The 18,464-nt window shown below is 36.9% G+C and overlaps 1 protein-coding gene across 3 annotated transcripts in view; it reads right to left on the reverse strand.

Moving 5' to 3' along the window:
* Window positions 1-7,201: 7,201 nt before the first annotated feature.
* Window positions 7,202-18,464, reverse strand: part of LOC149544813 (uncharacterized) — a 50,250-nt gene continuing 38,987 nt past the window's right edge. For all 3 annotated transcript variants that reach the window (XM_089795394.1, XM_089795396.1, XM_089795395.1), the window contains 3 exons: window positions 8,588-9,299; window positions 7,832-8,106; window positions 7,202-7,721 (listed from right to left, as the gene is read on the reverse strand). In XM_089795394.1, coding sequence (XP_089651520.1) covers window positions 7,373-7,721; window positions 7,832-8,106; window positions 8,588-9,299 — 1,336 coding nt within the window. In that variant the 3' untranslated portion in view covers window positions 7,202-7,372. The remainder of the gene's footprint in view (window positions 7,722-7,831; window positions 8,107-8,587; window positions 9,300-18,464) is intronic.

Here is an 18,464-nt window from a genome sequence, read left to right on the forward strand (position 1 = left end):
TTTACTATATTTGATTACAATTCACTAAGTTGTTCATTGTATTTGAATACAAATAAATCAAGCCTCACATAAGAGTGCACATGGATGTCTTCTGATGATAGTTGTGAATCACTCGAGTGACTAAAAATCTTGGTGGCGGGGTTTATTCCATATCAACGTGCAAGCAACATGAAATGCAAGCCTTGGTTATACCTTCTCGTATTCAAAACCTTCATTTTTTTTTTGGTGAAGTTGCATATCTTGTAGGCGTTTCGAATAATGTGGGACATTTTCAAAAGGTTAACAATTTGGTCCAATGGAATTTGTTGTCCAAAAGTTATTTATATTCAAATTACAATCCATTTTGGTTTGCATGTGATCTTATGCAGAGTGTACCTTTCTTCTATGTTGTTTCTAAGTTTTGTCTACAATTGCAAATTTTTGCATCTATTCTATTGCACTGGGCATGATAATTGAAATTATAATTCAATATCCAATTCTACATCGCCCATATAGACTTGGAATTGTGAATCTACTAGTGCTTCTAATGGATGGGATTCCAATAGCAACACCCACTAGTTTTTTTCAATCACTACAAACATTGGTTCACATCGCCTTTCTGAACAAGTCACCTAACATATTGTTACATGTTCTTTTCTGAATTTTGACATTAAAACATTGTCATTGTTATAAAATGAAGATTTATATGCATGACATGTTACTCTATTTTCAATTTTAAGCTAAATGGAGTGAATAGTTGTATCTTCTCTTCTTTTGACAAGGCGTTATTTAAAAAAGGATAAAACCGAACATCATTTTTTTGGCAGGTATTCGCAAAATAAGTTGATAAGAATACAAGAGCATCCACAACAAAAAAAAAATCAAGATGTCGTCAATTAATCTATTGTTGGGATTCATGTTGATCTGAAGAACTAAGCAAGCATGCATTTATTTTAGTATTTTGGAAATGAAAATCTTGTCACATTTTCTAACTGTGGATATTTGTACTCGTTGATAATAATGAAGTTGTTCTATCGTGAGAATGAAACCTATGTTAATTTCAAAGTTTGGTATTAAGTTGGTAATTTTATGTTCCAACAGTTTTGCTAAGATTTATTGATTAATTTGTGTAAATGAGTTTTGTTGCTTGTATGATGGTTTTATAGGTCATTTGCTTTGGGTATTGTTGTTTTATGTTAATGAGTTAAAAAGGCGATCAAAACATGGGAAGGTCTTGTTGAACATGTTTTGACAAAATATTTAAAAAACTCAATTAATAGGTGATATCAAACCTGCCATTCACCATGAGTTGGCTCAATTTCTTAGCTGGCCTATTTGAGTCTTTTAATCAAGATTTAAAACAAAAAGAACAAGACATAATTCAACTAAATTGTTCAACTATGTAAAATATTACTACTATCATTCACATTCAAATTCCTCAAACTTATATTGACAATTGAGGGACTAATGGTCGCTTTTTACTGCTAGCTTGTTCTTATTTTCTTAAAAAAATGAAAAAGAACACCACTTATAAAACTCTTTGGTTTTGCCACTATCAATAAACAAGCCTCACACTATATATAAGGTCACCTTACAAAGTGCCTTAATTTTGGGAGAACATCTCTTTTTCTTCTCTTCAAGAGTATTATCATGCATTCTCAAACTAAAGGAAACATAAATGCTAGACTAACTGCCAACATTTTATTCCAGGATTCATGATAAGTCTTAACCGCCTCATTTGTTCTATAAGTCTAGTGGTTGTATCGGGCATTGACAGGTCGATCTTGGGTGCAATGAAAACCCTTGCTTGTGACAAGTGGTATTAGAGCTTGGACACAGGTTCAAATGTCCTTAAGTAACACTGAGGGAGGATTGTTGAAGTAGTGTCACCATTATTCCTCTTCGAGATTCGTGACGTGTGTTAGCTACCTCCTATGTTCTATAGGTCTAGCGGTTGTAAACTATTTAAATAGCATGCATAAAGTGAAGAGATAAATAAATCTATAAAAAGTAAAAAGTAAACTAATTTAAAATTAAAAAACTAAACTAATTTAAAGTCTATTATGAAAAATTAATATGACAAATATAGAAATATATATTTAAAATAACAACTCCTCCCACAAATTTCATATTGGCTAAACTAAAAATTATTATTTAATGTAAAATAGTAAAATAATTTATAATCAATTAAAATTATTCAAAAATCTAAAAACTAAATCAATTTTAAAAATTAAAACTTAAATAAATAGGGAAAAGAATATGAATTAAAGTGTAGATAAAATGTGTAGTTTAAAGCAACCATATCAACTACTAAAGGTAAAAAATAAAAATAAAGAAAACCATAGTTCATTCAAAAATAAATAAATAAATATTATGATATTGTTTTAGTTTTTTAGGATTTAATTGTGTACTTTTTGAGTCAAATTTATTGACTCATGTTTCATAAGTAGTGATTCATATATGAATCCATCTCTCATGAGAATAAATGGAGCACTTAGCACTCAATGGATCTAAGTGATGCTCATAGAGGTGAAGTATCGGGACTTCCCAGGAGATCACCCATCTCAGTACTACTCCAGCTCAAGCGCACTTAACTACGTAGTTTCCTCCATGGTTAAATCCACTCTACTTGCAAACCCATTTGCAAAACCTTCACCAAGTGTTGTGCCTTATGAACCATTCATTAGAAAGCCCCTTAAGCTCATCAAGTGATAAGTAGGAGATACTTCCACAGCAAGTCAAATTGTGATATTGCTTTCAGGATTTAACTGTGTACTTTTTGAGTCAAATTCATTGACCCATGTTTCATGAGTAGTGATTCATACTTGAATCCATCTCTCATGAGAATAAATGGAACACTTAGCACTCATTGGATCTAGGTGATGCTCACAGAGGTGAAGCACCGAGACTACCCGGGAAGTCGCCCATCCCAGTACTACTCTAGCTCAAGTGCGCTTAACTATAGAGTTTCCTCCAAGGTTAAACTCACTCTGCTTGCAACCCCATTTACAAAACCTTCCATCTGTGAGCATCACCTATATATAATGAGTGCTAAGTGTTCCATATATTCTCATGAGAGATGGATTTGTGTATGAATCATTACTCATGAAACATGGGTCAATGAGTTTGACTAAAAAACTACACAGTTAAATCTTGATAGCAATATCACAATTTGACTTGCTATGGAAATATCTTCTACTTATCACTTGATGGGCTTAAGAGGCTTTCTAATGAATGGTTCATAAGGCACAAGACTTGGTGAAGGTTTTGAAAACGGGGTTGCAAGCATAGTGGATTTAACCATGGAGGAAACTTTGTAGTTAAGCGTGTTCAAGCTGGAGTAGTATTGGGGTAGGTGACCTCCTAGGAAGTCTTGGAGCTTCACCTCTGTGAGCATCACCTAGATCCAATGAGTGCTAAGTGTTTCATTTACTCTCATGAGAGATGGATTCGTGTATGAATCACTACTCATGAAACATGGGTCAATGAGTTTGACTAAAAAACTACATAGTTAAATCCTTATAATTTGACTTGTTGTGGAAATATCTCTTACTTATCACTTGATGAGCTTAAGGGGTTTTCTAATGAATAGATCATAAGGCACAACACTTGGTGAAGGTTTTGCAAATGGGGTTGCAAGCAGAGTGGGTTTAACCATGGAGGAAACTCTATAGTTAAGTGCGCTCAAGTTGGAGTAGTACTAGGATGGGTGACCTCCCGTGAAGTCTTGGTGCTTCACCTCTGTGAGCATCACTTAGATCCAATGAATGCTAAGTGTTCTATTTATCCTCATGAGAGATGGATTCGTATATGAATCACTACTCATGAAACATGGGTCAATGAGTTTGACTTAAAAACTACATAGTTAAATCATGATAGCGATATTACAATTTGACTTCTTCTGGAAATATCTTTTACTTATCACTTGATGAGCTTAAGGAGCTTTATAATGAATGGTTCATGAGGTACAACACTAGGTGAAGATTTTGCAAATGGGGTTGCAAGCATAATTCGTTTAACAATGGAATAAACTTCACAGTTAAGCAAGCTCGAGCTGGAGTAGTAGGATGGGTGACCTTCCGAGAAGTCCTAGTGCTCCACTTGTGTGAACATCACCTAGATCCAATGAGTGCTAAGTGTTCCATTTATTCTCATGAGAGATGGATTCAAGTATGAATCACTACTCATGAAACATGGGTCAATGAGTTTGACTCAAAAACTACACAATTAAATCTTGATAGCAATATCAGAATTTGACTTGCTATGGAAATATCTCCTACTTATCACTTGATGAGCTTAAGGGGCTTTCTAATGAATGGTTCGTAAGGCACAACACTTGGTGAAGGTTTTGCAAATGGAGTTGCAAGAAAAGTGGATTTAACCATGGATGAAACTCTATAGTCAAGGACGTCTTGGTGCTTCACCTCTATGAGCATCACCTAGATCCAATGAGCACTAAGTGTTTGATTTAATCTCATTAGAGATGGATTCATGCATGAAACATGGGTCAATGAGTGACTCAAAAACTGCACAGTTAAATCCTGATAACAATATCACAATTTGACTTGCTATAGAAATATCTCCTACTTATCACTTGATGAGCTAAGGGACTTTCTAATGAATGGTTCATAAGGCACAACACTTGTTGAAGGTTTTGCAAATGGGTTTGCAAGTAGAGTGGGTTTAACCATGAAGGAAACTCCATAGTTAAGCGCACTCAAGCTGGAATAATACTCAATAAGTTTCACTCAAAAACTAAACGGTTAAATCCTGATAGCAGCATCACAAGAAGGAAAAATCATAGTTAAAAGGGGGTTGATATAAAAATTGGTTGAAAAATAAAATCCAACAAAGGCTGACAATTTTTTGTCCTAAAAATTAATTTTATGAGAACAAAGTTCCTACACAGCCTATCGGCTAAAATATCTATATGCTTATTAAAAGAAAAGTTGTGATACTCGTACAACTTTGATGTTTGATTTTAGTCTTTCGTAAGATGATTTAGACAAAAATTTCAATATTTGTCTTCTCTTGCTTCTTTACTAAACAAATCTAATACATCTATCCATGCTCCATTTACCTCCCTTTGTCCGCTTTGTGATGATCTATATTCTCCGTTACTGAGTTCAAACCTTATTGCTTGGATTCGAGTTCACTATGGGTCCGAGCAGGGTCCTTATTATGGATTATGGGTCCGCTCGTGTGGACCCACAGTCCAAAATAAGGACCTTGCCCAAACCTATAGACCCGGGAGGACCCACGACAAACCCAAGAGGACCCGCCAGTTTCTTTATATATATATATATATATATATATAATCTACACACACACACGAACCCAACCAAAAACCCAATGGGGCAAAAAAAATTGCCCAAACCCACGAACCTGTCCTCAAACCTGAATTGGTAACTTAGGGTGGGGTTCCATGGAGGGGTGTTCTAAAAATTCTCAACAGGTGCTGTAGAGAATTTTTAGGAATATTTTAAACCTAGCAGTCCCTTGAATTTCTCATGCAAATCAGCTTAAAAGTTTAAGATCCAAAAATTAAGGAATCTAGAGGGGATGCAAATTATTATGTGGATAATCTTATTTAGATTTTTAAGATATACCTATTTAGAGTTTTTGCACATATTTAAATGGCATTGGCTAATCTCCAAACAAAATGCACCAAAGACCAAAAAAAAAAAAGTCATAAAATGATTTTTTTTCAGATTCACAAAAACAAAGCGTTGTTTTCGATCACAAAATATACAGATTGTGAAGATCAAATGCTGAAAATTTCAAAAAATATTCATTGTATTTTTGTTTATTTTAAATATAGTCAATGGTGCAATTTATACGGAGGATAGCCGCATCCTATTTAAATTTGTAGATATTTGACACATTGCAAAGAAATTTCCTAAGTTGGAAAAAAATATTCAGCCTTGCTTTTTTTTGTCTGCTCAAATATGCAATGTTTAAAGGTAGGGACTCCTTATTTTCTTGGGCAAGATTCTAATTTATCCTGTAGCAGTTTTATTTTTACTTAATGGAACCTCTCATTCCTTTAAATAGAAGCTTAAGCCCCTCCATCGAACCCCAGCCTTAGTCTATATCCTTATGCAAGACCTCTCATGTATCTGGTTTTCTTCATTCTGTGAGCCCCATTGGCATATCCAGCATGTGGAAGTATTTACGATCAATCTGTTTGTTCACTTACATTCCTAAAACATCGCTACTTTATCATATAATAGTTTTTGTGCACAATAACATAAAAACCCGTACCAATTTGGAATCCATCCCACCTAGATACAATTCCTATTTGGCATGCACAAAGATGTTTTGCATTTCTAATAGCATGCTCCCTCACATATACCCATGGTCATTTGGTTCATTTAGCTCGCAATTTCACTTGTATGTCTTTCGTAAGTCCTGGTTTCAGCTTTCAGTTACAGAGTATGCACTATTTTACATCAGATTCTGAAATTTTCTATTCACCAATGAACTTTTTCATTTCCTTGAGGATTCTACTCCTTTACCAAAATTCTTGGCTGATTATGTGTTAGTAACTTAGCATACCCCTGTGACCTTGGTTCCTAGTTGGTGAATTCTTGCTATTACAAACAAGTATCTTGAGACTCTCCATGCTTTTAGTGCCTACCCTTTTGCAAGATTTTCTTCACTGCCTTCAACAATCTTCCTTGTAGATTGATTCCACTATGTTCTAGAGATCTCTGAATTACGAAGTAGAAAGCATTTGTCATTGGTGAATCTTGCTGCTGTCATACAAAGAAAAATATTACTCTACAATATCCAAAATATTATCTTTAAACAAAAAGTAAATATGGTTTGTTAACTCGTAAAACCATCAACCTGAAAACATTTGCAAACCACACAAGTATTGTTTTGCTCCAGTTTAATTCAATTTAACAATCATAGAATGCTTGCACAAATTATTTTAGACTAATTTTAGTGTTGTGCTTCTTAAGGAAACGTTAAAATACTTGTGAAATAACAGGCAGAAAAAAATCGCCAAAAAGCTCACCTGAAAAGAAAGACCATGACAAGCATAATGTAACAACTCAATTTTCTTTGACAAGAAATGGTCTAAAAATAAAAAAATGCAGCAATTATTTTCTAATTGGTAAGCAAGCCAGTTGGAAGACTGAACTCCTTAAAAAACTGTTAACTTCTCTTATGCACCTAACAAGATAAGATTTTGACCACAGATTTCAGACAAATATTAAAAAGTAAAAAAAAGCCCAGATTTTATGTAAAATGCCAAAAAGACGTTATTACAATATTAGATGTAACTCAAAATATTCTGTCTTCTGAAGCAAAATGAGCTTAAACTTCTGGAGATAATAGAGAACAATAGTAATTCAAAATGGTATCAGAGAAGACAGCATGTTTATCATGTAGCCTCCGCAATTGAATGTTGCTTGTTCTCAATAGTACGTAAATATGATGTATTACATTTAGAATCTTGACTAAAACGAAATTCTGCTACTGAAGAACTTGGGAAGTTACTTGTTCCTGCTCTTAACAAATCATCTTTGCATGCCCCTTCCAAATTATTTTTCTCATTTTCATGAGACTCATCTGAATGCATTCCTGCAGCATAAAGTGGAATACCATTCTCTCCCATTTGCAAATTAAGTGATGTAAAGCAACTCTCATCAGGCATTATTCCAAAGGCTATGGAAGGCACAACATCTGACGACATTCTATTTCCAGCATTTTGAGTTGAGGATGACTGCAATCTGCATGTTATATTTTTCCATTCCAACTTCAGGGGTCCTAGAGCAACAGAAACAAGCCGCCTAATAGAAATGTAAAGGAAAATACTTAGAACGTGGAAAAACAGACTTACCTTGAATAACCACCTTCAGAATTGCAATTTGAATCGTGCGTAAGCTGCTTCTCATTTTTTAGGCTTGCAGTTCGAGGACTTGATTTCCCCTTTTGCTTACACTTGTTATGTTTCTTTTTTGACTGGTAGAGATGATGGTTTTTGACTGTATGGGAAACAGAGCTGCAGGGAGGTTCATACACATCTGGTGCCCACTTCACACAAAACTTTGGTCTAGGTCCTAATCCGTTCTTCTCATGGCTGCCTCGTATAGCAGGTATGAATTTGAGTGATGGCTGAACAACAAAAGTAAATTAGAATGTGCAACTATTCAATAATTCACAAACTTTGGCAGCTACAAATTTCTTCAACAAAGGCAAGAGTAAAACTGTATATCCACATTTCTGCAACTGATTAGGCAAATGTTTTAAACAAGGAGGCAAATTCACTACCACTTCAAATCACAAACTATAAAAAGAAATACCCAGAAGACTATATACTAAACAAAATTTGGAAGCTTTTATATGGCAAACATTTTAGGAATAACACGCAAAGAGAATAATTTGAAGTCGTAAACATGCTAACAGAGTACCCTAGGCGACCAACACTCATGAAACATTAATATTCAAAATTGCAATCATTACGTTTCTGTTGTAACTGAGTTATAAACAGGTTTAGGGAATGCTGCCAGGAGCAAGTGTGTACAGCATGATTCCAGTGGTAAGAGCTAGAATGCATATCATATGCATTAGATGCAAAGAAAAAAGAAAGGCTTACTGGAAAAGATAATGTTCGAGTGTAAAACGAATTCTCTCCACCAGAATATTGACATTCACATCTATGGCCATTCTCAGTTGCCCTCTCAAACTTTTCAACCTTCAAATTTGGCACATCTTCAATAGAAACAGCATCCTGAGCAGAGCCTGGCAATGTTGCACTCTTAGACAATGTTCTGCACATAACTGCCTTTTTGGCATCCAAGGACGGCTTGCTCAGTTCTATTTTCTTTTGTTCCTCTTCCTTGAAAGCAAATATCTGGCTTGGATTTTTGTTAGGCCCTTTGCGCTTTCTCCTCCTTTTCTTCTTGTCTTTGCATGATAAATCAGCACCCATCTCAGGAAGGTTAATGCACAAGGCCTCTTTATTGGCACTATTTTTATGCAAGTCCACTTCAAGTGCACGTCTTGAATTATCTATTGGAGATTCTTCTGCATCTGAATCTTCCTCTGTATATCCTTTGTTCTCTATGATCACACTCACTCTCAAAGAATTACCTGGGTCTTTGTTTAAATCATCGCTATTCTCACAATCTTTGAATATTTTATTTTGCTTGAGCTCAGCGACAAATGGGATTTCCTTTCCAAAACCACCATGCATTTGAGAGTTCTCTTCTGTTATCAAACCACAATATTTATTAAGTGACAAACCTGTCGGATTCTCATGACTCTGCATTGTTTCACTTGTTTTGAAATTTCCTTGCTCTGGCATTCTGCAAAAACTTGATGTTGTCAGTGGACCTATAACAATCACTGAACTACAAACAATGAGTTTGGCCTTAGGTTCCTTGACAGAAATAATTTTCATAACTGTATGATTTTAAGATAAAAAGCTACAGAGCAGTAAGCTTTTACATTCCTGCTGACTACTAATAATTTAGGTGACAATCTTCACATTAAAGACAAAATATTATAAATTCTGTCCTATCCTTTCAGCGCAATGACATACATGTAACATAACAAAAGTGGATAGTTTTGAAACAGAAAATAATGAGAAACCATCTCCCTTCCCACATGATGTTCATAAGTACCCAGCTTGTAGACAATTTGTCAAACCAAGAAAATGCGGGATTGTTGCATCCAATAATCAATCTTACAAATTTCACAAGAATTATTTCAATTAAGTTAAAGGGCCAAAAAATTTACCAAATTTATCTCTATGAACAGAACTCCTCCATGCTAAAGTTGTTTGATTTTGCTAATGTACCATTGATCAGCATATTGATAAAATTGTGAGCAGAAATTTGATCTCCTTATCTTCATTTAAACAACTTTTAGGGGAAAAAATTCCCACAGAACAAACAATTAAATGCAACGTAAATCCACAAAAAGACACAAGCATCCAACCTTAATCACATACAACATTCCATTTAAACTGAATTAAAAAGTTTAAATGGTATATTTCCTACCAAACATTATTAATTCTACCCAAAATCTTGATTACTTGGTCATCAACTGGGTCGCTCTCAAGTTGCAATCAGAGGCTTTTACAATAAAGGCCATGTTCAAAGACCTGTAGAACATGTTATTGAAGATACATAATGATGACATCCAATTTCAACTACAGCAAACCTCAACGCTAGAGACCAAGAGTAAGTCTTGGATGATTTTGAGACCCCACCATGGTTAAAATGGGAACCATTCACCAGTCAAAAAATCTGAGAAAAATATTTGCTCACCTACTGAGGGTCGTGGTTACTAAGAAACTCAAGAATGAGTAAGGACCACATCCCAATCCCCTTACCAGAAAATATTGGTGGCTACATTTGTAAATTATATAGCTGTACATTAGTTGTATATGGTTTAGATTAATAAATATAAAAGTAAATAAAATTAGTTTTTTAGTTAGTAAATGATAAATTATCCTCTGAACCATTTTAGGAAATTTTATACAGGATTTGTTGGCTTAAAAAACCCACTAAACTATAATGTCATATCACCAGAATCAGAATTCAATCAATAATCTTTTTTATAATTTTGTTAACTGTGCAACAATGGTCTAATTATTACCTTTTCAAGGGATTACTCTACCATATTTCAAAATCATATCAAAGCATGTACCACTTCCGTTTTAATAGTGCAGCAATCAGAGGTGAAAGAAGGCACCAAAGTCAAGCTTCAAACAGCGTAGAACAAATGACAATCTGTGTCAACAATGGAAGATAATGGAACAGAATAGATTTATATTCAGCACACAAAAGAAACATTTTTCAGAGTGAGCCACAAACTAAAGATGTGCATTCAGGCTTCGAAAGGTGTCAAACAAAAGTAAGAGCGATGTTAATAGTGGTGTTAGCCACTTACTGGTGAAGAGCAAAAGAAACAAACCAATGTAAGCATTATTTTTCTGCCTGTTACTTCTGTCACAGAACTGCATTGAAGATAAATTTCAAGGACTTTTTATTAACCATGGCAGAATGAGTACTGTAGTATATGTCTATAACGTAATTTTTTAGTAAGGAAGCTTGGTTGAAAAGATCCCCTGCACATTGCATGTATGGTTGTTTGTATCACGATTGCAAGAAGATCAATTGAATGATAAAGAGTGTCTCTGTTGCAGGGCAAGGTATGAGCTTGCACTAGGCTGGTAAAGAAAGTTAACATTTCTTATTTTCCTCGCAGTTAATTTGTCTTGCATCGCTGTGTAAGTCCTTGTGTATGGGAGAACAGTTTATTACTTGTCTGTGAAGTGTGGAAGAATGGAAATGATCCGATGGCAGCTCATGGTATAATAGTGGTTATAAGCCTCTCCTGAATATTTTTAAAAGACCAAGCAGAATAGCTTGGATTAGTAAGTCGAGAGTTTCATTTCCACCAAATTTATGTATTTTTCAAGTTCATATAGAAGAGGTGTAAAAAGGTTTTATTGAATGTTGACATCCACCCAATCAAGACTGTAATCACAAGGTTGAAGCTAGATGAGGATAATTTGGTTCATAGCGTAGAAGAATGTTTTTATAATTGAATTCAACATCCTTAATTTCAACATATGGCTTTTATTATTCATTGAGTGCAATCCTCAAAGAAACAGGTTCGTTACTAGTTGGTTGCACATGGTCTCTTGGACTACATCTTATTTGATGTCAGATGTGCTACTAGGCATGGAAAGAGAAAAACACAGATATGAAGAGGATTTTAAAGAAAATGGAGAATACAAAAGACAAAAAATTTAAATAAATCATATCAAAGGTTGGAGGAAATGGAGTCAGGAGGACATCTGTCACCCCAAGCTAGCTTCTCACTAAGTGGTGCTTCGCTGTATGAGAAACACCTTTTCATCTTTCATCTTGAGTCACTTCATGGAGCAAGGAGGGGCATAACTGTTCTGTTTCAGTTTACAGATAATAGAGTATCTCTTGATCTGCATATTTGGTAAGTAGTACCTGTGGATAATTGAGTTTATTTCAATCTATTGTTTTGCAGATGAATTACGGTGGATGATTGAGTACGTCTCAATTCACGGTTGGTGGTCATGCTACTGAGAATAATTGAGTGTGTCTTGATTCACAGTTGGCTAGCATATTTTCTTGTATATAAAGGAGTTCGTCTCAATTCGCATGAGTGGTATGCTTGTGGATAATGTAGTATGTCTCAATTCACAGGTTCTTTGCAGGTTTGATAGTCAGCAAATGTCTGCAGAAAACTTTTGGGCATGGCTTGCATTAACAATTACTGTAAGCATAGACAACAAATACATTCCATAGACTAGTCAATATATGTTTTCAGAACTCTTCTGGTAATGGCCTACTTTAAAAAAGATAAATATGTTGATTGGAAAATGATGAGGCAAAAACAAAAACACCAGTCTGCAGAAACTGATGAATTTGTCACAGTACAGGCAGAAGTAGAATTGAGGAGTTTGCTCATTCCAGCTCATCTTTTTGACGTTTGATGAGGTTATAGGAAAGGTATAAGTTTCTCGTATAAAATGTTGAAAAGGATGGCTCTCTTGGTAACCTGCATTCTATGTTCATTTTTGCTACCGTGAGTGTATGGGCAGGGGTTTCATGGTGTGAGAGGCCATTTTTAGGTGTTGTGGAGCTGTAAAAAAATTCACATTTCTATCCCATATTGGACTGAAGCATAATGGAATGAGGAGCAAAATACTCACTCTTGCTGTAGTTTTCCCCCTTCCGGGATATATCTCCAGGGTCCTCTCGTCGTTATAGTTCACTCATGTATGTCTCACTTGTAGGATTTACTTTTATACAATTTTATTTGTTTTACAATTGTTGTGAACATGCTTAAATGTTGGTACACCCGTTGGAGGAGGAAAACAGTGCATTGAAGGTGTTTTTGCAGGGCTCTTGATGAGAATCCATATGTTGATGAATTATGGTATAGCCATCCAAGTTAGTGGATCAATGCTAAACAGGACTTTCAAAAGTAATAAAATAGCTAGACCTGCCCCAACAGCAACCGCTGTAAAAGTCCACATGTGCACAAGTCAAACTAATAATAAAATTTAACCAATTGATGCAAATCCCAGAACTCTGGAAGCAGCACTCCGTTGAGCAAAGGTTGGCATTGATGTCAAAGGTGCTTATCAGTTCTGTCATTAATGTCAAGTCATCTGGAAGATTGCAATTACCATCATGTCATATCAGAAGCATCTAGGTTCCAGAAAGATAAAGTATGAATCTTTATGTTATCGTTATGCTCTGGTTTTAGTAGTTCCTGATTGTCTACTGCATGTAATTTTGTCTGGAAGCAACTGCTGAATGTTTTTGAGGTTTGTTCCTGAGAAACAGTATTGTGCTCTCAGTTGCACTGTTATTGTGTTTGGCTCCACATTCTACCGCAATTGAGAGTTTGGAAGATAAGTAAAACCTCATATATAGCAGCATATTCCAAAGATTCAGCAGATTTGATCAAGAGGACTGAAAATTAGAGATGACAGATTGTTCACAGTGTTAGCTGATGGATGTTCCCATTTGATCAAGAGGACTGAAAAGATAGAGATGACAGAGCGTTCACAGTGTTAGTTGATGGATGCTCCGGTCTGATGTCCCAATTTGATCAAGAGGACTGAATAGTTAGAGATGACGGTGTGTTCACACTGTTAGCTGATGTATGCACCAGAAGTTTGTAAAATGCACCAGCTGGAGGTAGTGTGTTGATGTCCATTGGGATCACTGGGGTCTACGTTGGCTAATGCATAGCATGTTCCTTTTCTGGTGTAACATGTAGGCTTTTGGGCTTGGCTTATCACACATTTGATTTAAGGTTTATTCTTGTACCTGACTTGTAGATTGTAATTATGCTCTATGCCAACATGTGAGTGTAAGCATCATCGTAACACATGTATTATTGATTTCTGTTCATTCCTAGTGAAGAAGTTGATAACTTGACTGAAATAATGCTCCACAACAAGCACTAAAACAGAATAGTTTTCAATTTGCTTATTTTTTATTATTGTGAATGTAGCAAAAGGCTGTTAATCATCCAGAACTGAGGTTAAATTACTGAGAAATTTGTAACCAACACAATGTTTGCAAAAGACCAACTACTCGCTACAGACTGTAAGGAACTTGGCACACATCCAAAATGAGAACTTGGGAATCACAACTTAATTCAAAAGATTACAATACCAAAAGAGATGCTACAGGTGCACTCCAGAAATCAAAGAAATAAGTTTACCCGTAGGCCACATTAGATGATGACGCACTAACATTACTAACAGGAGTGTCTGGCAAACTCCCAAGTTGCACAACAAAACAACCCAAAAAAAATGAAAGTGAATTAACTTATACTAACCACTGCCCAGATTGGAATGGATCTCCACTAGCAACGGTGAAATGGATTCTATCGCAGATCATCCCTTTTGCATACAGCAACAGACTTCAACTTGTTCGAGCACTGGGAAGATTACTGCAACTAATCGTAATTGCAGACTTCACACCTACATGGGTCGACCATGTATTGGATGGTGAGACGAGATTGCAACAACAACTCCTAACGATATTCTTGACTGTGATGAGCTTGTTTCAGGTGTTTGAGAGAGTAGTGGCCAGACATCTTTCCAGGCAATCCCCGACCTGTAACCAATACCCGTGCACGCAAACACCATCAGGAACTGGAAATAGCAAAAACAGTGAATAGGGGCTATGTCCTATTTGAATATGCAAAGGGGATTTCGTCCCTTCCAGAACAATAAATCATCTTGCAGAGCAGAATGATTTCAATGTTCCGTGTATATCTTAGACCATCTGCATCCTCAACGCGCACAGGGAGGGAACGTTACAAGAGCAAGCATGCAAACGCAACCGCCAGGTTGTAATTGTAACTGCCGGGAAGAAGAATGTAACGGTGGACAGAAATAGTGGAAGTGGGTCGCCACGCTATGCCAAGTCACAGGAGCACCCATAACAAAGTCCCAAACGCAACCGCCAGGTTGTAATCGTAACTGCCGGGAAGAAGAATGTAATGGTGGACAGAAATAGTGAAAGTGGGTTGCCACACTATGCCAAGTCACAGGAGCACCCATGACAAAGTCCCAGCTGGAGATGCAAATAAGATGAGGTGGAGATTATAAGGAAAAGAAACAATTTTGATTACACCTCTCCACACCCATGACACCCCTAATTGAATTCACTTAAGCCTATCGAGGGGTCAACATAGGCTAAGTGCCACCTTAATAATCAGTTGACGAGAGGGGACATGACAGTCCTCCCTTCCTGGAATTGCTTGTCCCCAAGCAATTGGAGTGCCGGATGTTGAAGAATCTAGTCACTTTCCCATGTCGCATCTTCAACAAGTAGATGGGCTCCCCTGACCAAATATTCCTTAATGGTTCTGCTTCTTAATTGTCTTTCTTTGTTGTCAAGCACTTCCTTTGGTATCAGCTCCAACTTACCTTCCTCATCTAGTGGTGGCAACCCTAGTAAGTGCCACATTAATAATCAATTGACGGGAGGGGGCATGACAGTCCTCCCTTCCAGGAATTGCTTGTCCCCAAGCAATTGGAGTGCCGGCTGTTGAAGAATCTGGTCACTTTCCCATGTAGCATCTTCAACAGGTAGACGGGCTCACCTGACCAAATATTCTTTAATGGTTCTGCTCCTTAATTGTCTTTCTTTGTTGTCAAGCACTTCCTTTGGTATCAGCTCCAACTTACCTTCTCATCTAGCAGTGGCAACCCCGGTGAAGTGATAACATGTTGCCCCATCGCTTTCTTTAGGCAAGAAACATGAAAAACATTGTGAATCCGGCTGTACAGGGTAGCTCGAGTTCATAAGCAGCCTATGATTTTCCTTGTTACCTTGTACAGTCCATAAAATTTAGGCCTGATTTTTTCGGATCCACTCTTTTTCAGCGAACTCTACATGTAAAGTTGGAGTTGTAGGAATACCATCTCTACGACCTCAAAAAATCTCTCTGTTTAGTGCCTATCAGCGTAAATTTTTTGCTGGTTCTAAGCACGCTGCATGTTTTCCCTACAGGCGGAAAGAACATCTTGCTGTTCTTGCAGCCAATCTTTGGCCAAGGGTGCTCGGTTATCTGCCAAGGCCAAATCTACAAACGAGGGGCTCATATCCATAAGTACCTTGAAAGGTGACATTCAAATGGTCATGTGATTCTTGGAATTGTAACAATACTCACCCAAATACAACCATTTAACCCAAGCTCGCTGCTGCCCGGAAATGTAATTACAAAGGTACCCTTTGCTCCATTTATTCATTATCTTTTTCTGTCCATCCATTTGAGGATGGTAACTAGTGTTGGCTGTTAACTGGGTCCATGCTAGTTTAAAAAGTTCCTGCCAAAACATACTTAAGAACTTACTGTCCCTATCACTGACAATTGTTTTGGGTAGGTCGTGTAGTCCGCAAAACACTCTGAAAAATAATGCCACTACTTGTGAGATGTCCAACCTGCTGCCACTGCAACGAAATGTGCATACTTGGTGAATCTATCTACCAACATAAAAATATTGTCCTTGCCTTGTAACTTTAGGAGGCCTGTGACGAAGTCCATGGATATTTCCCAATTATGTGCAGGAATCGGTAGGGGCTGTAATAAACCACCAGGATGTACATGTTCTATTTTGTTGACAAGGTAAACACTCCCTAACATGGTGAATAACTGTTAGAATATATAGTCCACTAATATAACTAGGGGGGGTGGTGAATCAGTTATCCAGCTAATATCACAATTATCAACCTTAAACAAACTTAACCATATCAGTAATATAAACTGAAACCACAACAAGATACTCATACACAATAACACCAAATATGTTAACTAGGGAAACCCTTGATCAAAGGGAAAATCCCTGTGGGGATGGTACCCACAAGATGATGTATTAATATAAATATTCTATGTTGTCGGATTTGCACCCTAGAGCTCGGGTCCGGGTCCGCGTTTTGGCCTGCGGGTCCTCCCGGGTCTGTGCAGCCGAATTCGCACCCTGGAGCTCGGGTCTGGGTCCGGATTCAACCCACGAACCCGGGAGGACCCGCAGGCCAAAACACGGACCCTACCTAGACCCGTTGCGGAGCCAGGTGAATCCGGGCGGACCCGCGGCAGGTGGGGCCAAAAAGTGGCCCAAAAAAGCATTAAAATTATGTTCTTTTCATTATTTTTTTTGCCAAACCCTAAAGTAAGGCCTATTAGATGCATTTCATTCATCTAATCTCTCATTTGCTTTGTCATTTTGTTCTCTCATTTTGGTGTGGCCATTTTGCAAGTTTGAAGAGAAGGTTGTAGAGATTGTTTGTGGAGTCTCAAATCCTTCAAATAATCAGTACTGAGTGTTCCAAGTATGCATTTGATCCTTCCTTTTGCTTCTTTCATAGTTTGTTTTTAGTTTTTTAAATTTTTTATATTTATTGTTCTAAATTTTTATCAAGTTTTGTATAAGTTTTGAAATATTTTTTTAAATTTGTTTTTATAGATTGCAAGAATCCAAGAATGAGTAGTCAGGGTTCAGTGGGTGGAGTGGGATCCCAAAGATTTAAAATTGATAAAGGCTCTCCTTTGTGGAAGTATACAACAAGAATTGAGCAATGTGTTGGTGGGGGAGGGTATATATGGAAATGCAATTTTTGCCAAAACCAATATAGAAGCTCCTATTTCCGGGTTAAACATCATTTGATAGGTCCACCAGGTCAAGGGATTTCCATGTGTGAGGGGCCCCCAGAGGAAGGTAAAAAAGGGTTGCCAGCTCCTCAAATAGCAAGCATGTTAAAGAACAAGAAGAGGCTAATAGGTTAGTGTCAAAGGCAAAAAAAGATAAGTCAAAGCAAAAACCACCAACACCACCCTCTCAAACAATTAGTAAACCACATCCCTTCCTACCTACCCAATCTATGGATGAAGATGAAATAGAAACACCCGCATCCTGCAAGAGAGGCCCATTAGATATTGCATTTGAAAATGACAAGAGAGAAATTGTTGACATAAAAGTTGGGCGTTGCCTCATTACAAATGGTGTTTCATTCAATCTAGTGAGATCCCCTTATTGGAGAGAGATGGTGAAAGCAATAAATGATGCACCTCATGGTTACCAATCCCCTGGATATGAAAAGTTGAGAACCACCATATTGCATAAGGAGAGAAAGAATGTAGAAAACCTCCTCAAACCAATAAGAGATTCTTGGATCCAAACGGGGGTGAGCATTGTCTCTGATGGATGAAAAGATTGCAAAAACCGTCCATTAATAAATGTGATTTCTGTTTGCCCCAAGGGGGCAATGTTTTTGAAGGCGGTTGATTATGAAAGGCAAGTAAAGGATGCAAATTTTATTGCCCAACTTCTCATTGAATCCATAGAGTCGATGGTAGTTGACAATGTTGTCCAAGTAATAACGGACAATGCTAAAGTTTGTAAGGCTGCAGGTGCTTTGGTAGAAGCACGATATGAGCATATCTTTTGG

Source organism: Cupressus sempervirens, chromosome 8 (genome assembly GCF_028749045.1).
Source record: "Cupressus sempervirens isolate cs-2001-9-10 chromosome 8, ASM2874904v1, whole genome shotgun sequence".
Classification (NCBI taxonomy): Eukaryota; Viridiplantae; Streptophyta; class Pinopsida; order Cupressales; family Cupressaceae; genus Cupressus; species Cupressus sempervirens.